Source organism: Channa argus, chromosome 9, assembly GCF_033026475.1.
Source record: "Channa argus isolate prfri chromosome 9, Channa argus male v1.0, whole genome shotgun sequence".
Taxonomy (NCBI): Eukaryota; Metazoa; Chordata; class Actinopteri; order Anabantiformes; family Channidae; genus Channa; species Channa argus.
The window spans coordinates 20,401,474-20,424,612 of record NC_090205.1 but is presented as its reverse complement, the minus strand read 5'-3'; the positions used below and the strand labels follow the sequence as shown (position 1 = coordinate 20,424,612).

The 23,139-nt window shown below is 36.9% G+C and overlaps 1 protein-coding gene across 12 annotated transcripts in view; it reads right to left on the bottom strand.

Annotated features, from left to right (window-relative positions):
• stxbp5l (syntaxin binding protein 5L) overlaps window positions 1-23,139 on the bottom strand; it is a 107,722-nt gene that overhangs the window by 14,321 nt on the left and 70,262 nt on the right. For 2 of the 12 annotated variants that reach the window (XM_067516085.1, XM_067516082.1), the window contains exons 9-23: window positions 21,808-21,883; window positions 20,926-21,080; window positions 20,586-20,658; window positions 19,778-19,925; window positions 19,174-19,241; window positions 18,615-18,655; window positions 17,461-17,675; window positions 16,924-17,099; window positions 16,705-16,830; window positions 14,644-14,795; window positions 12,479-12,547; window positions 11,025-11,090; window positions 6,390-6,494; window positions 3,641-3,694; window positions 922-1,101 (exon numbers count right to left, since the gene is read on the bottom strand). In XM_067516085.1, coding sequence (XP_067372186.1) covers window positions 922-1,101; window positions 3,641-3,694; window positions 6,390-6,494; window positions 11,025-11,090; window positions 12,479-12,547; window positions 14,644-14,795; window positions 16,705-16,830; window positions 16,924-17,099; window positions 17,461-17,675; window positions 18,615-18,655; window positions 19,174-19,241; window positions 19,778-19,925; window positions 20,586-20,658; window positions 20,926-21,080; window positions 21,808-21,883 — 1,704 coding nt within the window. The remainder of the gene's footprint in view (window positions 1-921; window positions 1,102-3,640; window positions 3,695-6,389; window positions 6,495-11,024; window positions 11,091-12,478; window positions 12,548-14,643; window positions 14,796-16,704; window positions 16,831-16,923; window positions 17,100-17,460; window positions 17,676-18,614; window positions 18,656-19,173; window positions 19,242-19,777; window positions 19,926-20,585; window positions 20,659-20,925; window positions 21,081-21,807; window positions 21,884-23,139) is intronic. The other 10 variants (XM_067516090.1, XM_067516087.1, XM_067516092.1 and 7 more) reach the window with 8 other exon arrangements.

Sequence of the window (23,139 nt, the reverse complement as noted above, 5' to 3'; positions counted from 1 at the left end):
AAAGCACATACTATATTTGCACTAACTCTTAGGCCTGTCACATGGTCAACACAGGCCGCTTTCTAAGGGACACAATGCAAGGGCCGTTTCTTGCATTCAAAAGAAGCAGAACCTGTAGTACAAATATTGTATGGTGATGCTAATGCAAGCTGTAGAAACAGTACATTTAGTTTGGCTAAATTCATGCATTGTTAAATGAACACAAATGAAGAAGTTGGTAGTTTCCACATTCAGCAGCAATACACATTTATCTGGTACAGTAATTCCCTGTCAACTCCTGTCAGGTGATCTCCAATTCCTGGAAGCTCAGTGTGCAATTGGGCTAAAAATAACAGTTAAAAATGTATGCTGAAACAGTAAGGGTGATAGACTTACCACTTATGGACAATGGGTTTTGACTGAAATGACAACAGTCACTAGGATATTTTACCAGCTATAGCTCACTGGCTAATTAAAGTAATGAATTGGTCAAATGCTGTCTCTGGCTGACATTGTAAAGTTTGAGTTGACTTTTTGTAAAATGAGAATCCTAAATATCCACTGTTAGGTTATTGTAGATGACTATTCATAGGCTAAGTAGCTGGGCATCAATTGCAGCATAGAAACAATTGGCACAGCTGTTAATTGCTATAATTAAGGAATCACTGATTCGGCTGTTTTGCTGAACCGTCAAATATAAGAAATTTAAGAAAGTGTAAACTATTTAGTTCATTTATTTACAATCAATTATGCAGTCCTGAAAACTACAACACAGTTTCATTTTTTACCATGCTAACTTGCATTAGCATATGCTTGCCTTGTGTTAATTATGTATCAGGCCTTAATCGACTTACCACAGGGTGAGAGGTTGACATGCACATGTTGGTAGGGAAGGTATGTTATAAAGGTTTAGGGATGGGAGTTGGGAATACAAGCACACACCTTCAGTGTGGGACACAGGCAAAGAGATCTCCATGCAAGCAGCAGACTGGGCCTTGCGGAAGGGCGGTCGGCCAGGGCCTCTGCGGGTAAGCCGTGGCCCCTCATGACCCATCGGGACGCGTGGCTTCCCCGCTGAGAAGGGCTGGGAGGTGGGGCTAGTGCAATGTCCATTGACATGATCTGTAACAACGGCAAAGCATTAGCAAACAATACACGGCAAGAAATAATGAAAATCCAAACCCCTCCTAACCCACTACTGCAATATCCATCTTCATCAGTTATTTAGTCAAATAATGAAGAGTTAAAATAAAACATAAGAAAAATAAGGATGAAATCTGCCAATGAGGGGAGAGAACTGTTATTTATTTAGAAGGCAGTGTATTTATTTCAAGGAAATATCGTTTTCTCACCCTACTGGGAGATATTGCCATCTGTTTAAAAGAAATGCAGACATTAATGTTTGTGATTCAGTATTAGACTACATGACCAATGAAGACGTATACTTCTGCAGTGTAAGAGAAGCAAGCCGATGTTGAAAAGCAGATTGTCAACAAGAGAGATGGTAGTGACGGAGAAAGGAAAGGCAAGAGTGAGTGACAAAGGGCTGGAGAGTGTTTTGAGGTATGAATAGGGAGGAGAAAGTGCAGCTAGTGCAAAAGCAAAGAGAAGACAATGTTGAAGCTATACGTGAGTGCAGTATTCATCTAGTCTGTGAAATCAAAAGAAAAAAAAAAAGAAAAAAAGGCCAGGAGCTAAATGACATTACTGGCTATAACATCAAAGACCAACGTAATAAAAAAAGAACATTAGAAAATGCTTTTGCATTTTTTGCTTTTAATGGAAATTAGTGCTCAAATTAACTACTACAGGTGCTGACGGGAAACACTTTGTTGCTTTCTGGAATTGTAGCTCTACTTGCACTCCCCCTTTGGGATGGAGATAATTAGAAATCATTGTCCTTACTTAATGGACAGTGCATATATGCATTTTCGGGCAAAAGCACTATTTAAAGAAACAATATTAATGAGACTATGAACAGTAAAGCAGAATTGTGGTGATATGGTGCATTCTGTGTGTCCTTGTTGCCCACTGGTCAGTCTGTATGACAAAAAAGCTGCAGAGACAGCCAAAATTAAGAGCTTCATTAAACCAATGTCTCATTACACTCATTCTCACTTGTCTGAGAGACCGGTAAATAAAATAGGGCTGTTGTCTTTACTGACAACTCCGTTCATCCTTTCAGGTTGACAGGAAGGTGCGAAGGAGGCTTTCCTTTTTTCCCACCTTTCTTCTCTGAACTTATCCTATTTGATGATTCATTAAGCTAAATAGTTAAAGTTAATAGTTAAGTTAAATAGCATTGTGCTAATTAGTAAAAACAAAGGACAATATCCTCTTGTCATACTCCTCTTTGTATTTGGCACTGATCACATGTCTGTCATATCACGTCCAGTCTCCTGTTCAGCTGGTTGATGTACAAATGATTCAATCTCAAAGTGAAGATGAAAAGCTCCAGGGTGCAACCTAGTCCGTGAGCAACACTCACTCTGTTTCACAGCACGATGGTCTCAGGCAATGGAGGAATTGTAAACTGAGCGTAATATTGGGCCAACGAATGCCAGAGCCTTGTGACGACACAACTGTGTGTCTGTCACTGTGGTTTTTTTATTTATTGTATATTTTAAACGGAGATACAGAAAATCAGCAAATTGTCCTGAAATGTTTTACAGGAAACTACATAGGAAAATGCATCAGACTCTATCTTCCTCCAACACACAAGTTACTGCCCATACAAGAGTGCACATATACACATTTACATACACAGGCAGACACACACACACATACACACAACGTAGTGAATTATATTTTGTTCCACAACTGATAAGTGGTAAAGGAAAACTGATTTTCCTTTTTTATTTTTAACACTTACTAACAAAATACATTTTACTGACGCTTCAAGGACAAGTTTAATCCTCACCAGAGTTCAAAACATTCTCTTGATACTAAATGTGTGATGAACCAAGATTAGTTATTTTCGAAGTTAAATTAAAATGTTCACTTTTTTTTTTTTACCTGTCACAAAAAGAAAGATTATTAAATGAGGCAAGTCACAGGCTGGCAAATTTTAAATAAAAAGAAAGAGCAGCATGTGTGACACTGCAGAAGCAGAGCAAGGAGAAACCTGAGACCGTAATGTGTATGTCACAGTCAGAGATGCATGAGGAAACGCTCAGTATCTGTAATGCAGATGATCCAGTTATAATGAAAAGAAGGCTTTAAGAGAGAAATGATCCAGTTAAATGAGAACAATAGTGAGTGGTCCAATCACCGTAGGGTAAGACTGTCAATGGAGGAAAGGTTGTGTAAACTCAGAAGATGGTCCAATCATGATAAAAGCGATAAAGCCTCAAATTTAAATACGGGCATGAGCTACAAATCACCTTTATAAACACTTGCAAAATGTAAAAAAAAAACAAACAAAAACATTAGATTTAAATAAAAATACATTAAAGGGCAAAATGAATCAATGCTTCAGGCCGACTCATATCTCATGAGCTAGTTGAACAGAAGGAGAGGGTGACAAGGAAACTGAAAGAGCAAGGTTTAAGAGAGAATAAAACTATTAAAGCAACATAAATGCCTAGAAAAAGTGACAAAAGCAGAAACTAAATGACTCAAAAGAAATCAAGTGAAAACTGCTGGCTTTCGCCTACCGTACCAAGATCAGTCTTAAGATCTGTTGGCAGACTTAACTTTCTGCCGGGTCCCTTTACTGAAACAAAAGAATAGGAAACAAAGCACCAGTTAATCCCTTCAAATAATAAATAAAAAATAAAATGTAAAAACAAAAGTGGGTTTAATCTAAGTCAAAGAATGACAAAAAAACAAAAAAAACAAATTTACAAAAAACAAACCAAACAAAATGTAATTAATTGAAATGAACAGGACATGCAAATTGGTGCAGTTGCACACTGCAGGCATATTTTCAAATGCATGCTCCATTGTTGTCACAAATGAAAGTTTCCAACTTTGGTCAATTTTTTAACTTGTATAATATGTCTCACAAATAATGGTCTTGTTGAGGTGCAACAAGGCAGGAGGAACACCTGAATTTACACTGGATGTCACAGCTGAACACATTTTTTAAATGTGATTAATCAGAACTTTATTGAATGTTTGCTTTATACACGTGTTCGTTCTGCATAAATAACCCTTACTAAGGCCTGGAAGCACAAACAAATAGGGTGACACCACAGGGTGTCAATACAAAAACCAAAGACACTGGAGGGAATAAATGAACTGGTTTAAACATTTTGCAAGCATTTGGCAGAAAGTAGAGAACTGCAAAGGTTAAAGTTGAGATGAGCCAGTTTCCCCCTTTAAACGAAGGCAATTATTCATTGTTTCTTTGTATGATTAACTTAATATGTGGAAGACACAGGATGGTGTTTACGTGACGCCTGATACATGGCATGATCATGATGGTGCATTCTTTCTGTAATTTTAAGAAATCAATTCTGATTCCTTAGAAGAAACACTGACTCAGGTACTGTCTTTGTGCCTTTGAGTATCAAATTTAAATACTGTAGTGGATGACTTTGGGTTTAGTAAAGGAAGTGGTGGAACTTTTTTAAAGGGAAAAGAACGGACGCTCTTCTTAGTCATATTCTGTATATGCATATTATGTATGCCATGTTGAAGAAATATACATTTAAGGTAGAGTGGCCCATTAAATGAGTTTCTCCACCAAATTCTTTATGTCTCACTTTTTTCCAGGACAAATTAAGCCTTTCAGATTAGTGCTTCTAATGAGATGATAGACTTGGTGTGTATTCAAAAACCACAAGGATGAGACTTTATAAAATGTGTTAGAAATACAATGGCAGAGGAGATGTTCTCATAACAGACCTGTTAGAAAATCATTCCATTTTGATGGTTCCATTCAACAGCTCAGTGGCTGTATTAACATTTCATAAAATCTATTCTAAATCCAAAACTTGTCAAATTTGTCAAAATATGATACTTTCACCAAGTCTATCTGGATAAATAATGAAATCACTACAATCTGATTGAGAAAGTATATTTTACTGTTGCTTACAAGATATTATTAAAACATGACAAGAGTTTATGTTGGACCAGCCCTTTTTGTAAACTCAGAACTCTTTACATTGCTCCATGATTAGTTACATAGCAATCCATACCTAAACCCTTTTTGTTACGTCTCATTCAGCTCCATGGATGTTTGCTTGCTGAAAAAATGAATAATTTGCCCCGAGGGAAAAAGAATGTTTCAATGCGATTTTTCCAATGCGTTACTCCACTCTGCTCTTTTTCTTCTCTGTGGAAGCCCATGTTAGGCAATAACATTTTTCTCTGAAAGTAGACACTAATGGGATAATGAAAACACCTTTGAAATAGAAACACCCTGGTGAATTTTGAGATTAAAAATAAGATATTTCCCTGAGGTTTGTGTAGGATATGCTATTTGACTGAATTACAGTAATGTACTGTATGGAGTGCTGAGAATCCAATAGTTAATGTTAGACAAGGCAAGCTTAAGTTTTTACTATCAGCACCACAGCCAGCCACACAAGTGGGTACCATGCAGTTATTTAGAGACAAGACAGGGATGAATGTTAGCTTTTTGGTTTAGTGACACAGTCAGAAAGACACAGAGATATTCTGAGCACCACAGTCTGGTAAAGTAGCATGTTGCCTTTCAGCAACCGAGATGTGTGGTTCTGCTGGAGGCACAACGATCACAGAGAATGAAGAACTAGAAGCACTGATGAATGAGAAGGAGAAGTACCCAGCAGGAATGAAACTCATTTCTCTTCCTAAGCTCAAATGCCTTACAGCGCTGCCAAAAGAGTGAAGAGTTCAAGGTCAAAGCCAAGATTTGGCACATACAGGTGTTTTGGCACATACATACATGTCTAACCCCCAACAGCTAGGAAAAAGCGACAATGCATCACCAACAGTCACATTCACAAAAGCATGGAACACACTGACAAAACAGTGACAGACAGTCTACTCCTAGAATCACAGCCCCTGTCAGATTTGTTACACTGCAAGTAACACGGTTGACCACAAGTGGACTGTACCTCCAGAAAATAACATTTTCACAGTGTGTGTATATATATATATACACACACACACAGTGCTTGCTGTTTCTATTTTTTGTGATTTTTAAAATGCATACTGCATGTTGGTTTACAAAGCAGTCTTTCAATGCGTAATGCTTCTGTACTTGTGTAAGTATTGGATTAGCTTCTGGTGTCTTGCTGATAGTGTTGCTCACAGTGGGGAAGAGTTAACATGCAAAGTGCAACATCAAACCAATCACCTGACCAAAAACAATCCATTTATCCTATCTGTCTCTCATGTTGCATTATAGCCATAAAAGGAAATACACCAGCAGATGTCCATGAAGACACTGACATCTATGAGAGATCCCCTCCTCTTACCATTGTCCAGTAAGTAAAAGACTGGACTGCAGTGGCTGGCTCTCAGACTGGCAACAGGCTCTGGCAGGATGCGTTGGTCATTGTGAAGGGAGGTTGGGTAATGAACTGGAATAGGAGATCCAACAGAACAAATATGTACTTTTCAGGGCAACAGGGAAGAGACAAACACAGTGAGTGAACTGTGAAGAAAAAGAGACTTGAAGGCAACATGGGGGAGACAGTTAAGGTTATGAAAGGTTAAGGGTTAAGGACAAAAACCAACCACAAGCAATATATACATTTTCACAAGCACAATAGTCACTACAACAAACAGCAACACTACTACTAGCATTACTGTTACAATTTGTTCTATCTACTATTGGGCAAGTCACCCAATAGTTGAAACCAAGCACCAAGCCATCAAACAAATTCGCTGCAATGAAGACCAACAGCTGCACCACCTCATGATCCCCCTTTGCCAAGGCTAATAAGTGGAATTTGAACACAAAGCAAAAATGACACCTGATAGCCATCTAGCATGTACTGTACATTATGCACGTAGGGGAAAGGAAGTGTAAAAGACAAACTGTAAATGATTTTCCACCACTCTCTGAGAAAATGTCTGATGATAAGTTACAAATTGTAGAAGTGTTCTTAAAATCAATTGCCCTGTTTATAGATGTACACAACAACCTAGAGGGTTGCAGCTCTTTGTTCTACACAGCTAAACTCAGTGCACAAAGCTTATGCAGCTTTTTGGTATCAACCACCTGTTCTGACCAGTACCCTCTTTTTACCCTCATCCTGCCTTGTGTCAAAATGGGAATGCAGCTTGAAAACTTAACCATAACTTACACGATCAATAGTTTTGATATGAAACAGTGGTAGGAGTAATTTAAAACTATGTGAGCATAGTTTATGAAACTTTTAACCAAACAGATTTGTTCATTAGTTTCATTGATCAATTTTATTTGAGGATGGAGAGATTGAGACCGATTTGTTTTTTTGAAGTCAAGCATAAGCTGAGCAGGTGGCATTAGTGAAGCACAATGTTTAGTTTCAACTATCACCTCCTTCCTTTCCCCCTTGACATGCCTACACTAGTCAAGTAAGGTCTGCTACAGCAATGTGGCATAAACTCCAGAACATTTTTACACATAACACCAAAGAACAACAGACCTGTGGAACTAAAGACAACAGGAAGGTTGTTTAGGGAAACAGCTTGAAGACTAGAAGACGGAGAACAAAAGGGAACTCTTCACCTATCAAACAGAGCACATAGGTGCTTTCTCACTCGTCTATGGCCGTAACTACTTAAATACTACGTATTTAGTCCTGTAATAACGTTGAGGAATTTTAAGCTGCAACAACAAAAAAGTTAGGTTGCGCTACATATAAAAAATTGTGAACATTTTTATTTTGACTGTAGGTTGGAATTTTTAAACTGCTCTTCCCTTTTCCTCCCTCCTCCTAAACATTAAAATGAAGCAGACACTTGATCCCAATGTGCTCTGTTGTATCTTTTCCTATCAGTCTCTCCATAATTATTCCTTTCTTCCATCTCTCTAATTAGTAAATGGTAGGCCTCTAATTTAACAGAATGACATGACCTTGTCCAAATCACTATGCTGAAAGAACATCTTGTCTCAGTTTTGTTATTCTAATTGCATGGTCTCCTTGAGGTTCACAGGGAAGGCAAACGAGTACAAAGTGAGAAAAGAAAAAAGAAAAATATCCCCAAAGTTACACAACCTATTTCTGCATCCTGGACAATATGGATTGCAGAAACCATTGTGTTTTTGCTGTTCATCAATCTTCAACAATTCATCAAAAACATTCAAGCAACGCGGTAATAGTTTGAATATTCAATAGTGCTCAAACTACATGTAAAAGCTGCTCAAATCTAAAGTAATGGGTTCTAACAAGGATTTGTTCAGTAGCCATGTCTCTAGCAGCAACTTTCACATGCACACTTAGTTTATAGCCCTTGGTCACTGCCAGTAAAACCTGTCTAAAAAAGAGTGAGACAAAAAAACAAACGACCCAACTTCATGTGTGCAGAAAAGAAAAAACAAAAAGCATGAGGGAGTGATGCATAACATATCATAAAATGCGTTGCCCTCTACAATTAGCTTTAAAAAATGTTCACGTTCTTTTTTGCCTGACTCAGTATCACCTCCACAACCACCAGTACTATCTACTATTTTACCACATATACACTCCCAGTCAAAAGTTTTAGAACACCCCAATTTTTCCAGTTTTTTTGTGAAAATTATGCAGTTTAATGTCTTATTGTACTTTGAAATAAAAGCATAGAAATAAACAAATGAAGTTAAAACAAGAAGCCATGGAATCAATTTACAAACCAAAATGTATCATAAACCTTTGATTCTTCAAAGTAGCCACCTTTGTCAGATATAACAACTGAACACAATTGATTTCCATCGTAGAAAGATGCTACGATGGAAATCAAATCTTTTTCACAAAATTCTTCCCAACTGTGTTGCAGAAGTTCCCATAAATGTGTGGCACTTGTAGGCTGTTTGCTTTCACTCTTCTGTCCAGTTCATCCCAAACCAGCTCGATCTGGATACTGTGTTTCATGGCCCAGGCCAGCGTCTTGTTCTTGTGCTGACATCTTGGCAATTGCTTTCTTGCTGTAAATCGAGTTGTCAAACCTGAAACTCAAAGTCTTCTATTGACAGCTGAAACTGAGACTTGCTTACTATGGCCACTATTAAGCTGTGCTTGAAGCTGTTAGTGCTATCCTGTGAGCCACCTATCACGCAAGCTGTGGACTCTCAGTAACCTGTCTTCTGATTCTGTTGTGGCTTTGGGTGGGCAAGACCTCTTCCTGTCAGAGTTTCTCCCAGTTTCTGAGAGCCTTTTGATGATGAACATCTTGATTTCCTTCACAATTTTTCAGTTTTCGGCAACTTTACCTTTTTTTAAACTACTACCACCATTTCAAGACATTCATCGGACTTGAACTGCTTGATTTTTAATAAAAAACTGGGGAAAATGGGGTGTAACAAAACTTGACCCGTAGTGTATATTAGCAAAGCTTAGATTCATAGAAGCCACACCTTCCCTCCTGGTTTAACCTGAGGTGTTCCCAGGCTACAGAGAATGCAGAGTATTTATCCTCCCTCATGTGTCTTATGTCCTCCCAGGGCCTACTCCTCAACTAAACTGAAGCATCACATGATTACATCAACAGTAGATCTAGATGGTTTAAAATAAATTGTTTGGAAACCAAAGCGTTATAAAGCACACACAGCCTTGAGGACACACCGTGCTCAGCAGCATTTTAGGGACAGACGGACATACACTTACACACTTGCTCCATTTGACCTTTGAAATCTGAATCTGCTGAAATAACATGGTTTTTCATGACAGACACAAAAGCGCCTGCTGGGAAACGTTCTCCTCTCTCACTTTCTTCCCCCACTGTGCATCTCTTTCTTTTTTCTCTCTGTGTAATCAAAAGCTTATCTGGCCTGTTGACAACCACACAGACTTTTAACAAACTCTTTATCTTTTGCATCCGACTTTTTCACTGTGCCAAGTGACCTCATAAATTCTGTTCTGATCCACAATATTCATCACAAGCCACTGGCCTCTCATATTCCTAAGTTAATCTTATACACTCTATTTCCCATCTGCCATCACATCTCCAAAGGGTGATTCTGAAATCTGAAGCAGGCAAGATAACGATTTTAGCGTTAACAACAAAGGACATTTACATTATACGCTTCATCACACCATTGCCCTCTAAGGAAGCATGTCTACTTTATCATACTTCGTGTAGCATCTAATATAGCATCTAGTCCAGCACTGCTATAGACTAACATGGCAGGAAATATTTAATTGAGAGGAGAAGGATTTTTAATATATTATGAATGATAAAATACATATTTAAACAGCTTTGAGAACTGTTCCGTATGAACTTAGTCAGACACAGTATTTAAGCCTTGATTTTATAAAATGATACACGATACTGCATTTCACCACTGCTGTTGTATCAGCACTAGCTCAAGGAACTGTGCACTTGAAAATGGCCCTGCCCTCTTTAACTATTCATATCTTTTTCTTACTTTCTTTGTCTATACAGCTTTGAATACAGCAGTGTATTCAAAAAGCAGTAAATAAAAAACAAAAAAATATAACTCAGTCCAAGAACAGAACAGTTCAAACATACAGAAAAGTCAAAGAGGCATAAAGAAAGATAACAAGTTAAACATGGAGTCTTTTTTCATTCTTACTGTTAAAGAATGACGGTGAAAAAAATCATCATGCAACAATAGAGTCACTGCTGGAAACTATGACGAAATGTGCCAACTAGAAGACACTATAGTACAACCGCACAGAATCTAATACCTACCTTACATTTTCTCAGCAATTGTTTAAAAATTTGAATTTAAGACGACATTACACAAGTTGCCATTCTCATGAAGTAAAGATGAGGGAGGTGTCCACAGGTTGCATCATACTTAAGATATAATTAAAGTTTAAAGAGTGGCATGCAAGTAGAGACATATCTATACAGGAAAGATGGACTCCAGTTGCTGTACAGTGTGTGTGTGTGTGTGTGTGTGTGTGTGTGTGTGTGTGTGTGGGCAAGCGCGCATGTTTGAGTGAGTCTGAGCAGGTTACCTGAAGTGGGCGACTTGCTTCTCTCCATGTCAATGGACTGCTGGTTGTCAGAAAGTTCAGTAAGGCCTGCCACAGCAAATGGCAGAGAGAGGAAGAAAAAAAAAAACAAAGTCTGTGAGATTATTTGATTCTTATTGGTTGTAAAGACAAAAGTAAAGTTGGTCGATGTCAGCCACGCAGAGCCCCAAGAAAGATTTAGGAGTATAGTTCACCAGCAACTTGGTTTATCCTCTGATAAGCTACACAACTGTTTCCAAGTATTTATTATTATTCTTGAATGTTTGATTATTATTCCGATTAAGGTCATAAATAATAAATGGCATTTGCTCTTTGCCTTTCCCTTAGGAATGTTTCATAGAATTCACTTCACACCACGTCTTCCAGGAGCAGAGTAGCTGAATCTCGATGTGACCTGCACTACATATTGTTAAATACATGGATATCAACTTTTACTTTGAAATTCAAACCATTAGATTTTAAAAATAACAACGTTTACATAACAGTGCCTCTAAAGTGTGCATTTACATTAAATCATTAGGCAACTTACAAATGACATGTAAAGCAAGCAAAATCGAGTCAAAAAAGTAAAAGAGAAGACATTAGAAGCAAGGAGCAGTAGAGTATGCAGTGCAAACCTTTTGACAAAGTAGCATATACAATCAATATAGAAAAACAGAACAAACATCCAATCTCACATGCAAAACACGCAAGCAATAATGAGAAATCATTCCTCCAACATTCCTAGAACCATCCCAAATGCAAAACTGTAAAATTCATGTTACTTTGTGTCTGAGTGAAAATGTGTGTGTGTGTGTGTGTGTGTGTGTGGGGGGGGGGTTAAGTCACATTTATTACTACTTCATTAAGAGGTCCGTCAAGTTGTCACAGTTCAAATATTTGTTATTAAATACTTCTCTTGAATCAATGTTCCCAGCAAACCCTAGTTATGCACATTTCAACCATTTGTTATGCCTTACAAATAATTTAAGAACTCTGATCAAATGTTTAGAAAAGCTTTTGTTGACTAAAGTATACAATATTTTTTTACTAGACCCAGGGAATGACCAGGGCTTTGTTCACTAACAATGCTTCAATTAAAATGGATAATATAATATTTATTGCTGCACTTAATAGTTTCAAAACAGTGACTCTTACTCTGCAAAGGACAAAATGCTGGACATGTCTGGTATAGGGTGCTGTTTTTTAGGGCAAAATACAGATAATGTATTACAAGACCTCAAACAACCACTTTGATTCCAGTTATCTCTTTGAATATCCCTTTGTGTTTAGTTCCCATTATCACTTCCTTATCTCTTTATCAAGTTTTTGTGTAGCCCCCCCATCCCTCCCACACACACACACACACACACACACACACACACAGTGTCACACACAGTGTCACACACAGTGTCACACACACACAGTGCCCCAGCCTTTAGGAAGGCCTCACTTACTCTGATAGGATGTACGGATCCTTTTCTTTGAATCTGAATAAAAGTTAGAGAGGCCACGCATGCAAAACTCTGTCAGGCAGGCCCGCATGCCCACACCAGCAGCCACAGAGTCACCAAAAGGTAGGAGGAGTAGGAGCAGGAGGAAAGAGAAGAGGAGTGTTCCAAAGGACGGAGGGCAGGAATAAAGAGTAAGGAGTGTAGGCAGATGGGGGAGGATGAGAGATGGATGAGAGAAGATATGAAGGTGGTAAAGAGAGAAAAGTTGGCAGGAAGGTGTAAACAAGTTAGAGAGGTGGAATAGATGAAGAGGGGATGCAGTTAAGAAATGTTAGGGCAGAAGGTAGGGAGGGGAGGAAAAGGGAGGGAAGGGGGAGAAAGAAGAACACACAGGCTTAGAGTGGATAAGAAAGTGAGAGCAAGCAGCAACCGAGTTAGTGTCAGGGGAGGACAGACAAGATATACCCACTATTCCAGCAAACACTGATGTGACTGGTCATTTATACCCAAAGTAAACTACTGTGTTAGAAGGGAACAAATTATGAGTTACAGAGTAATAACAAAAATCTTTTTGCCCTATGGCAAACGTGCCTAAAATGTCAAGGCTAGAATTAATAAAACTATCTATTATACTCTAATAAAAAAATCAGAACTTAGATAATCAATTATTGACCATAATATTATGAAATGAATGCACTACATTTGAGTGACATATATAGAGGATACACATACACATTTGTGTAGTGACACACATATATAACAGCTAAATATGTTGTGGGAAGGACAGAAAACTACATCATACAAAGTTGGAATATTTCAATAAGAGAAGTGACCACTTGCTTAAAGACAGTTTTAAAAATTGCTGTGCATTTCACTTTCTCTGACTGTTTTCAAAGTTTTCGCTTCAGTAGATTAACTCCATAGAAAGTGTTCAGATCAAAACACCACCACCTGGGGTACAGGAAAAGGGCACATTTGCCTGTTTTTATTTTTGCTTCCATCTCTAAATTGATTTTATTGACCAGCATAGAAAGAGTTTTACAAAAGAGGAAGCTGGGTACAATAAGTGCTGTGGTAGTCAATAAAACCACTTATGCAACAGCAAACAAAGTCATCCAAAGTCATCCGTCCATCTAACTTGATATTTCCCCTGAAAACCTGTAAAGTGTTTTCAGCTACACCTGGAGGAGTTATATAATAAAACAAATCTCTGTTCTTTAAATTGCTTAAATCATTTTCAGGTTAGCTATGAATGGTGTCACTTGTGTTTAACACAATCTTCTCCATATGTTAGAGTTGAATATCTTTATGCTGTGTTAGTGTTAAGAAAAGGCTTCAGAGACCATCACCAGCCACAATCAGCAGCAGAAATACAGGAGGCAGGGGTCAGGAAGTACAACAAGACCTCTGTGGCTTTTGACTAGAGATCTGTGCTCAAGCAGGACTTAAACAGAAATGACAGAGAAATCCATTGACAACATGCATAATAATGCCAATGTGGAATGACACACAGGCTGTTAACATGCACTTCATATCACAGTGCAGAACTGTGACAGGCATACTGAGATGGAGTAGTTTTTGTCTTTGTATGTTGTTGTTTGAAAGAAAAATAGCACAGGAAAGGCAGAAGTTGGACTGATAGGCCTTTGAATGCTGAATCAATTAAATTTATAATTAGAGTTAACTTAACTACGGTAATTTAAAATGCTACATTTTGCGGCAAAATTTGACTAAATACAAATTTCAGATTGGAAAAGCTGCTGCATAATGTTTGATTGACAATAAATCTGAAAGACAGGTATTAGATTTCCGTTATGGGTCAGTCCAACCATAAAGGATAGATAGATAGATAGATAGATAGATAGATAGATAGATAGATAGATAGATAGATAGATAGATAGATAGATAGATAGATAGATAGATAGATAGATAGATAGATAGATAGATAGATAGATAGATAGATAGATAGATAGATAGATAGATAGATAGATAGATAGATAGATAGATAGATAGATAGATAGATAGATAGATAGATAGATAGATAGATAGATAGATAGAGAGAGATGACAGGAAGATGCAGTAATGTGGATGCAATGGCTACAAAACTGTGTGAATGCAGAGAGAGCATTAGTATATGTACAGTATGTGTGTACATGTGTGTGTTCTACCTGAGGTGGACTGTCTGTTCCTGCGAGGAGAGCGGGTAAGGCGCTGGTAGGGGTCAGCGGCTCCATATAAATCCAGTGTTGACATACACAAGAGAATGGTTTTCTGCAAATAGTCCACGACTGCTAGGCCATTACAGTTTCCAAACGCCAAACTAGACACACACATACGAGGTTGCATGGAGGGATATTTACACACACGGAAACATAGACATAGAAAAGAAAGAAATTTACACTGATTTTTTTTTCAACGGGTTATTTTAAAGGTGCGAAATACAGTAAAGCACTATTAATCTGTCAAACTGTTAACTGTGATATTTTGATGTGACGACTGCAAAGAACAGCCTGCCTCACACTGCTAATGGTGCTGTTTGAATATTAATATCCGATTTCTCATAAGCCCTATTGCCACCTGCTAAGTCTGGTCTAGAACTATGGTGTAACTGATCAGGAGAAATGTTTTGTCAGTTACTGTTCCAGTTAATCAACACTGACCAGACCAGACCACAGTAAATTAATATTAGCAACACAAATCTGTCAAGCACCTTTAAATTCAGAAAAAAAAAATAAGTGGGAAATACATGAGTCAAAGTTTTACTGCCAGTCCATCACTGCTTCCCCTTAACCAGCATGCAGAAGTCTGGTTCCGTTCATATTAATGTCAGAAAGTCAGATGCTTCAGATTGTGGCAGCAGCATCCACAGCAAAAGGAAACAAGTAAATGAACATGACTTTTTTCATGTAATCTTATACCTCAAGATGGTAATTCTGCATTAAAAACCACATCAGATTGAATAAACCAGAGAACTCTTAAGTACAAAAGCAACAGTCAGCAAACGCTGCCCTTTTCTACCTTTTCAGTGTAAGCAACATTTTAAAAACAGTTTGAGCCTCACAACACAAACAGCAGAGATGACATTACCATGAAACCACAATTTCCATAAGTCAAAGCTGGAGGGTCAGCAGCTAACGAAATCTGGTGATGAAAAAAGATATCCTACCATGCGTATCAGTGACACAGTGGTCATGCTGTATAGGAAATTATAGGGATTTCAAGTCATTTTGCTCTTTTATCTCACAATTATTGAATGTCCAAGTGGAAGACAAATAGCCCAATGGGAATAGCATCACTATCATAACTATTGTACAAACCTTCATAATTTAGCACACATTTGGCCAAGACAAATTTAATTCAGGTGGGAAGCTGCAGTGGAGATAGACATACAGTACATTTCTAGAAAATTAAGCTGTCAGTATAGACTCTTTATTAATTTGCACACTTCTAAAATATTATTGTACATTTTGAGTTAAATGACAACAACCCTGTTTTCTGTGTATTTCAATATTCAATGTATTAAAATGATCATAGTGGAGCACCTTGTATCTTTATAGAGACTTCACTAAGAACAAAAGACATTAATTTGTTTTCATGCAAGAATTCATATTAAGTACAGTGTGTTGCTTCTGTGTCTGGTCTATTATGTGCACTGTCACCACTTTAACAGATGTCACAACTAGAATTTTTTTGCTTGCAGCAACAATCACTATTTTAATCCAAGTACATCGTGTACTCTAGTAAAAAGACAAAGAAATCTCATTTTAAGTGTGTCTAAATGGGACTGTGTGTGTGAGATCTAATAAGAATGTGTGAGGGGGCGAGCAAAAGAAGCATAAAACAAAATAGATCAATTTCTGTAAATCACCCATTCAAGCTGTGAATAGCTTTAGAAAAGAGAAGCAATGATGGCCTTGCCTTGACCCATAAAGACCTTTTTGAAAAGAGCTGTGATTTCATCGGTTTCTGCCAACGGGGCTTCTATTCACAGAAAAAAAACAAAAACATACAAGTGGCCTTAAAGCACTGTGCTCAGGAAGTCATCAAACTTCTTTTCAGTACTACATAATTTAAAAATTCCAAAACTCAAGTCAATGTTAAAATAAAATAAAACTTCCGGATTTGAAGATCCATTTCTGCCAACCTTAACAATGGATGATATCACGACTGCAATTATTAACATAGTACAAATTAACACTGTCAATAATGTCAGGCCTCTGGTAACTTACAGGCCATAAGCAGAGTTGATGTCTAGGCTGGTGATCTGTTGTGGAGGTTCTCCATCTACCCACAGCAGCTGGATGACCAGCTCTGCCTGGTAGCCAGGGGGGACCCGAACCACTCGATCCTTCACCCTAAAGGAAACATTAGAGGAGAGGTTAGAAGACATACGATACATATTACTACTTGTAATGCACAGAAATGTAGCTTAAAGAGACATTTCTTACTTGAGACAGGGGATACTGTCTTTGATACTGTCTGATGTGCCACTGCCAGGACTAGCTGCGTGTTGGTGGTGTGGTTGGGGGGAATGTGAGCCAGGCTCTGAGTAGCAGGGATTGTTCTCATTCTCTGATGGTGTAATAACATCCTCTGATTCAAACTGCAGGCGTACATCTAGTGACTAGGAATGAAATAGGTACAGAAATATGAAACAACTATACTACAACTTAACTATCTACAACTTATTAAGATTAATAAGTATAGCAGTAACAATATCTATGTTTAAGCAATTTTGTAAACATATGGCAATGGTAAAAGTGTGAGTGTGCAGAAAAAAACATCTATTGCAATTTAGGGTTTAACCATGGACTTGCAGGCAATGTGGGATGAACTGTGACCAAATATAATATGCCATTTACAACAGATCATCCTCGAAAAATATTAAGGCAGAGTACGTACTCTTAACATGTTACTGAAAAAAGGTTAATACAGATCACAATAGGATCATGTCTATTTTATTTAGATTTTCTTCCCTTCCTTACCACTATCTGGGTGTTGGCATCATATTTGCTGAATCTATACAGGATGATGTGAGCTGAAATCCCAACCACACAGAAGACACGGCTTTGAGGGCACCAGCTGACCATCTGAACAGCAAACGGGTCTTCCTCTGCCAACTCAGCGGCCCGCCCCTCGCCTGGCTTTGGTTTCTCAAACACTTTAGAGGTCTTCAACTTGTACAACATCTGCAGTGTGACTGATTAGACAAACTTTCATTAAAAATATTGTTAATGCCAATCATACTGTAAATGAGAACGTGCACGGATGGAGAAACAGGGAAACCACACAAAGGGGAAAATGCATCTACATAATGAAGAAATAAAGTGCATCACCCAGACGAACAGGCAACATATGTAACTGCAGGGGTTTTGGGCAATAGTGGAATTCCATGGTATTGGTGGATAAGGTTAGAGATTAACTTCAAGGATTTGTTGATCAAAGATGGCTGGAACGTGTGTGATTTCAACCAAAAAATAAAAATAATAATATTAGCCACATAAGTAACAACTGTATTAATACCCTCATATCATCCAAATGTATGAACAAACTGAGGTCTTGTATTTTTGTAATCACTCGGAGTTACCCTATTACATGTGCCTGACTATCATGCCATGTTAAAGTAGCTTGAGGCCAGTTTCAGTGTGATAAGATGTGATAAGCTAGTCTCAGTATGGAACAAATATTATTTACCAAGAAAGTAATGTCAGATACAGAGGAAATTGAATCTCATTCAAAGGAGTTTTAGAAAACCACCCATTTGTACTTGCTACTGTAGGTTTTTAGGGTTTAACTATTCATGTTCATGTCTAGAGGTGATACTGTATATATTTTTTCTTTTGTAGAGAATCTCTTATCACAACAGGGGAATCAATGTTCTTTGAGTTTACTGCTCATGACCCAAGTGGGTTTTAACTGTTGGCGTACAGTGGTGCCATCTTTTTGAGGTATGCACTCAGCCAACAACGGTGGTTGCAATGTGTTGACTGCATATGTATTGTTTGAAAAAAAAAAAATAAATTTGATGGAGTTGGGGAAAAAGTAAGGCAGCAGCAGCAATGACCTACTGTGGTGATGCTTTTCAATCATGACATTAAGTCATATTAAAAAAATAAATAAATGAAGAGATTTGACTTACTTGCAGATGCATCCCAAAATTTAATTGATCCGTCTGCATGTCTGACCAAAAAATAAAAAACAACAAAAAGAAAACATAATAATAATATTATAATGTTATAATAAGTCACTTCAGTGTGAGAACATTCTAACCATATTAAACATTACAGTTATATTATAAGTTACTATATCTGAAAATTCGGCAGAAAATATTATTGATTATAAGGAAGTAAAAGTGAATGTCTAGTCTAGTCTAATACTATAAGCCAAAAATATAAGCATTCATAGGTATTTTATAGTGTGTATTACATAGAAAATATCTCCATGTTGTCATCTTTTGGCCGGACTGCTGTTCGGTTCTAGCTCAGAAGCAGATACCACACAGGTACATCTTTGTGTAACACATAATATACAGTATATAATTCTTCAGAACAGATATTATTACATATAGCTGGTCCTTGGGTTGCTCAGTGCCAGACGTGCCAGGATTGGCACACATCCATTTCACACTTTTATAGCACTATAAACACAGTCATGGTGTGAGTAAGGACAGTAAGTGTCAATATGTATTTTAGACTTACCCTGTAATGATGATCTCTGGATAGGTGTGTGAGCCTAATGTCCACGTTCCTCCACTGATTGGCCACTCCTGACATGGTTACAGACAGAGTGTTGATTATTTTGAAAACCCAATCACATCATCTTTTGTTTTTCTCCCACTGGACCCTGTTGGTAAGATTTAATTTTATTCCACAACACACATCAATAATACTAAGGATTTTTGCTTCAATTTTCAAAAACACATGCTGTCATCGTCAATTCCAAAAAGCGCTCCATAAAATGGTGCATATGTTAATGATAACCAATTATTGGCTTCAAATAAATTAGTAATTAGTTTGGAAGGCTGACTTTTCTTAATACATTCTTAATACCTATCACGTTTCATTTAATTTTAATTTTGAAAGATCAGAACTAAATGTATTTATTTATTTAGAGTACCAAAGCAGTAGTATTCACCAATATCCACACAGTTTTATACTGCATTGTATTTCTATACATATGTTTTTCTATACCTTTCTGTTAATATTGTAAAAGTGGCTTTCATTGCATAAGAAAACCCTCGCAAAATGTTCAAATTGCCGGCAAGAAAGGAAAAGAGATAAGAATACAGTCATATTTCCCGACCTTTTGGCTGTAGCCAGTCTTCTTGTGTTTAGCTCCTATAGAGTAGAGGATAGGGATAATGTCGGGCGGACAGTCAGCAAAATAGGCTGTGCAGGTAACTGGAGACTCATGGATGTCCATAGGATAAGGGTTCTCAAAGACGGGGAAGCTGCAAGATATAGGAATAGGTAGGATAACTTACATCGCTTAGAGAGAGAGCACTGAAGAGAAAGTCATCATTAAACAACAATAAGAAGACAACGGAAGGTCTGTTTAAATTTACTGTATAGTGAATGGTCCACTGGGCTGTTATTTAGATTTTAACTGACAGTATCACCATAATAATAATGCATGTCACATAAAATATCACTGCTTTATGTCTGCATTAAATTGTGGCTGTGCCACTGCAAAAAATGAACAGTAAGGTTTATGGATATTAGTGTGAACATACAAAGTGAGCAGCAGCTCTTTTTGCAGGCCACTGACTACTTTATATTGGAAAATATAAACACAATTAGTAGCAAATGAACAAATTCAACAAGGATAATTGAAATAGGGTAACCTAAATTAAACTTTATCAGGAAATAGTTACTGTATATCTAACAGCTTTATTTTGGTAAAATAATAGCTATGCAAACAAATATATAGTGTTTTTCTGCTATCCAAGGGTATTCTCTAACATTAGGTGTTACTCTATCGTGATTAAATGAATATATAAGATTTTGTTATTGTTTATGTAAAAACGGTATATGGTGACATTCAAATGTCAGTCACATGCTGCCTAACTGCAGCATGTGAGGGTCTGTATGAAATATACATGAAAACATACTTGCTCTGTGTTAGATCCACCACGATTAAGTCTTTCTCCAAAAGCACCACCACTGCATAAGGTTCCTGGACCTCTGTAAGATAGAAAGTATCACAAGACACAATAAGACACTTGAAAAATATGACTACTATCTGTGTGCAGGTTTTCAGGAAACACAAGTGCATCTGTGATGTAATCAAAAAATGACAGGCTACCGCATCCTACTTCCGTCACAATGAATACTGCGTTCTGTGGAATTGATTTACTTTAAACAGATGTCTGCTCGGTTTGTGCTTTGATTCTGTTGTGCTCCAGAAAATATGTGACTGCAGTTTTGACTTGTCTTTATGTATGTACTTACCGTTGTTGTAAGGAGTCTCACAGAGAGCCATAAACTCTACGATAGGATGGTCCATCTCCAACACCGTTATTGCCTTCCCATGCATGATGGTTAATGTTGGCCGTCGTCCTGCTTTGTCATACGAAAGTCCCCCAGAGAAGATAACAAAAGGTTCACTATTGTAGAGGGAGAACACAACTTTAGGATGGGTTTGTCTTGGTAAATATCAATGCTATTAGCTGAAACTGACTACCAAAATAAATAAATTAATTAATTAAACTAAAAAGCATATGTAGCTTTTACAGGCCACTAGTTACTGTATAAAATAAATAAAAATTAGAGTATCTCAAAGAGTCCAAAAGAAGGAGATTAATAAAAGATTAAAAGATTAATTTTACCTAAAAGCAAATAAATAAAAGCTACGATTAGTCAACACAATTTACCTGTATGAAGGATGAAAACAGATGGAATATATGATTAACTTTTAATTATATATCGTACATACTGAAATAAAGATGGTATTGTTTCATTATCTCATTGCTTGTACACCAGTGGTTTTGTTACTAAACCAAAAGAAAGGTGGAGACTGGTGTGCTGTTTTCATTTACATGCCAGAGTTCAGATTTCCTTCACCCCATGAGTGCATTTTAAGAGGCTGGATTTCTAAAATTATGTTTTCCCAATAAATATAACTACTTTTTGATTCTCCAGGTGGCTTATAATTATCACCGCGTGGTACCACAAGCAACTTTCTTATTAATTTAATTTTGAACAAAGTAACCACAGGATAAACTGACTCCCAAGGGTATATTCAAATTTATAGACACTAATTTATAACTCAAAAGAAACCTAAGACTCAATGAAATCAGAATGGATTGAAATATTTGTTTAACAAGCACACACCTGTTTCTTGAGGTCTTGTACTCCACTTTGAGTATGGGTTTACATGATTCCTTCCTTCCATCCTTCTGTATCTTTCCTGAATTTGACAGAGAAGATAAAAATGTACAACTTTTAACAAACTTTAAAAATATATTTATTAGTTTATTGTAAACATTTAGTGGTAGTTGCATTCAAATCCTTTTGGAATTATAAACTTTTCTTGTAAAAATACGCACAAGTGTAAACAAATGTAACCTGCTAAAACTCCTGACTACAATCCTGACTGTAAATACATTTTAAATATCCCCATTAGTAAAACTTTTATACCTACTAGTCAAATGCTAATTAAAGGCATTCATAATCACATTAATAATAGTATAAATTCTATTTTAAGATATCTACAACTTCAATTTCACTAGTCCAAAGTAGAACATTTAAGATATCTAAAATTCCATAAAAAGTTTAAGTGGCCATTTTGACATTTCATAGCTGGACTGAATATTTATTGCAGATATCCATAATCAATTCTTCCTAATCAATGACATTCTTCCTATCCACAACTGTCATTTTAAATATCCACAACGTCATTCTCACTTGGCCACCAACAGGCTCTTTTAGATATCCATGATGAAGATTCTGGATATTTACAATAGAATTCTTACTAGGAATTTCTCTCCTTTGAGATATCTATCTTGATGTAATATTAAATTGTTGCCAGTCATATTTTTAAATTCAGATATGATCAAATAAAACCTATATCCACAAACATATGGACACAATACATTTGTGGTTATTTGCCTATCAAGGCTTGTGTTTTGCAACCCACATTAGGAAAGGCTGATAAAACAATTTGTTTTTGGTTGCTAAGGTTTTGATTCTCTGGACCGACATGATCAAATCTAGATATGACAAAAGAAGAAGCAGAGCTTGCCCACTGCTCATCAACCCCTCATTAATTCATTCATTTTTGTGACTATTAATCAAATGACAGGTAAATTTGCCTCTTAGACTCTAATACTGACCCATGATAACATTAAAATGACAAATTATATAAAGTAATACAATGCTTTTAATATAGTTCTCAAATTTCTTCCTGTTGATAGATTTTTTTTAATTCTATTCATCAGAAAAGCTCATTTTATATAGTATAAATAACACTGACTTAGCTGTAATGTGTTTAAAACAACCACTGCTGTGGATTCACTTGATTTGCATGATAAAAAAACTTAAAACTATCTCATAAAGCATATAATACAAGGAGAAGAGACTGGATAAATACTGTGGCTAATGGCTTTATGCAAAGGTAATACAGTTATATTATGATGTTGGTGGAGAGCTACTACAGCAGGGTGG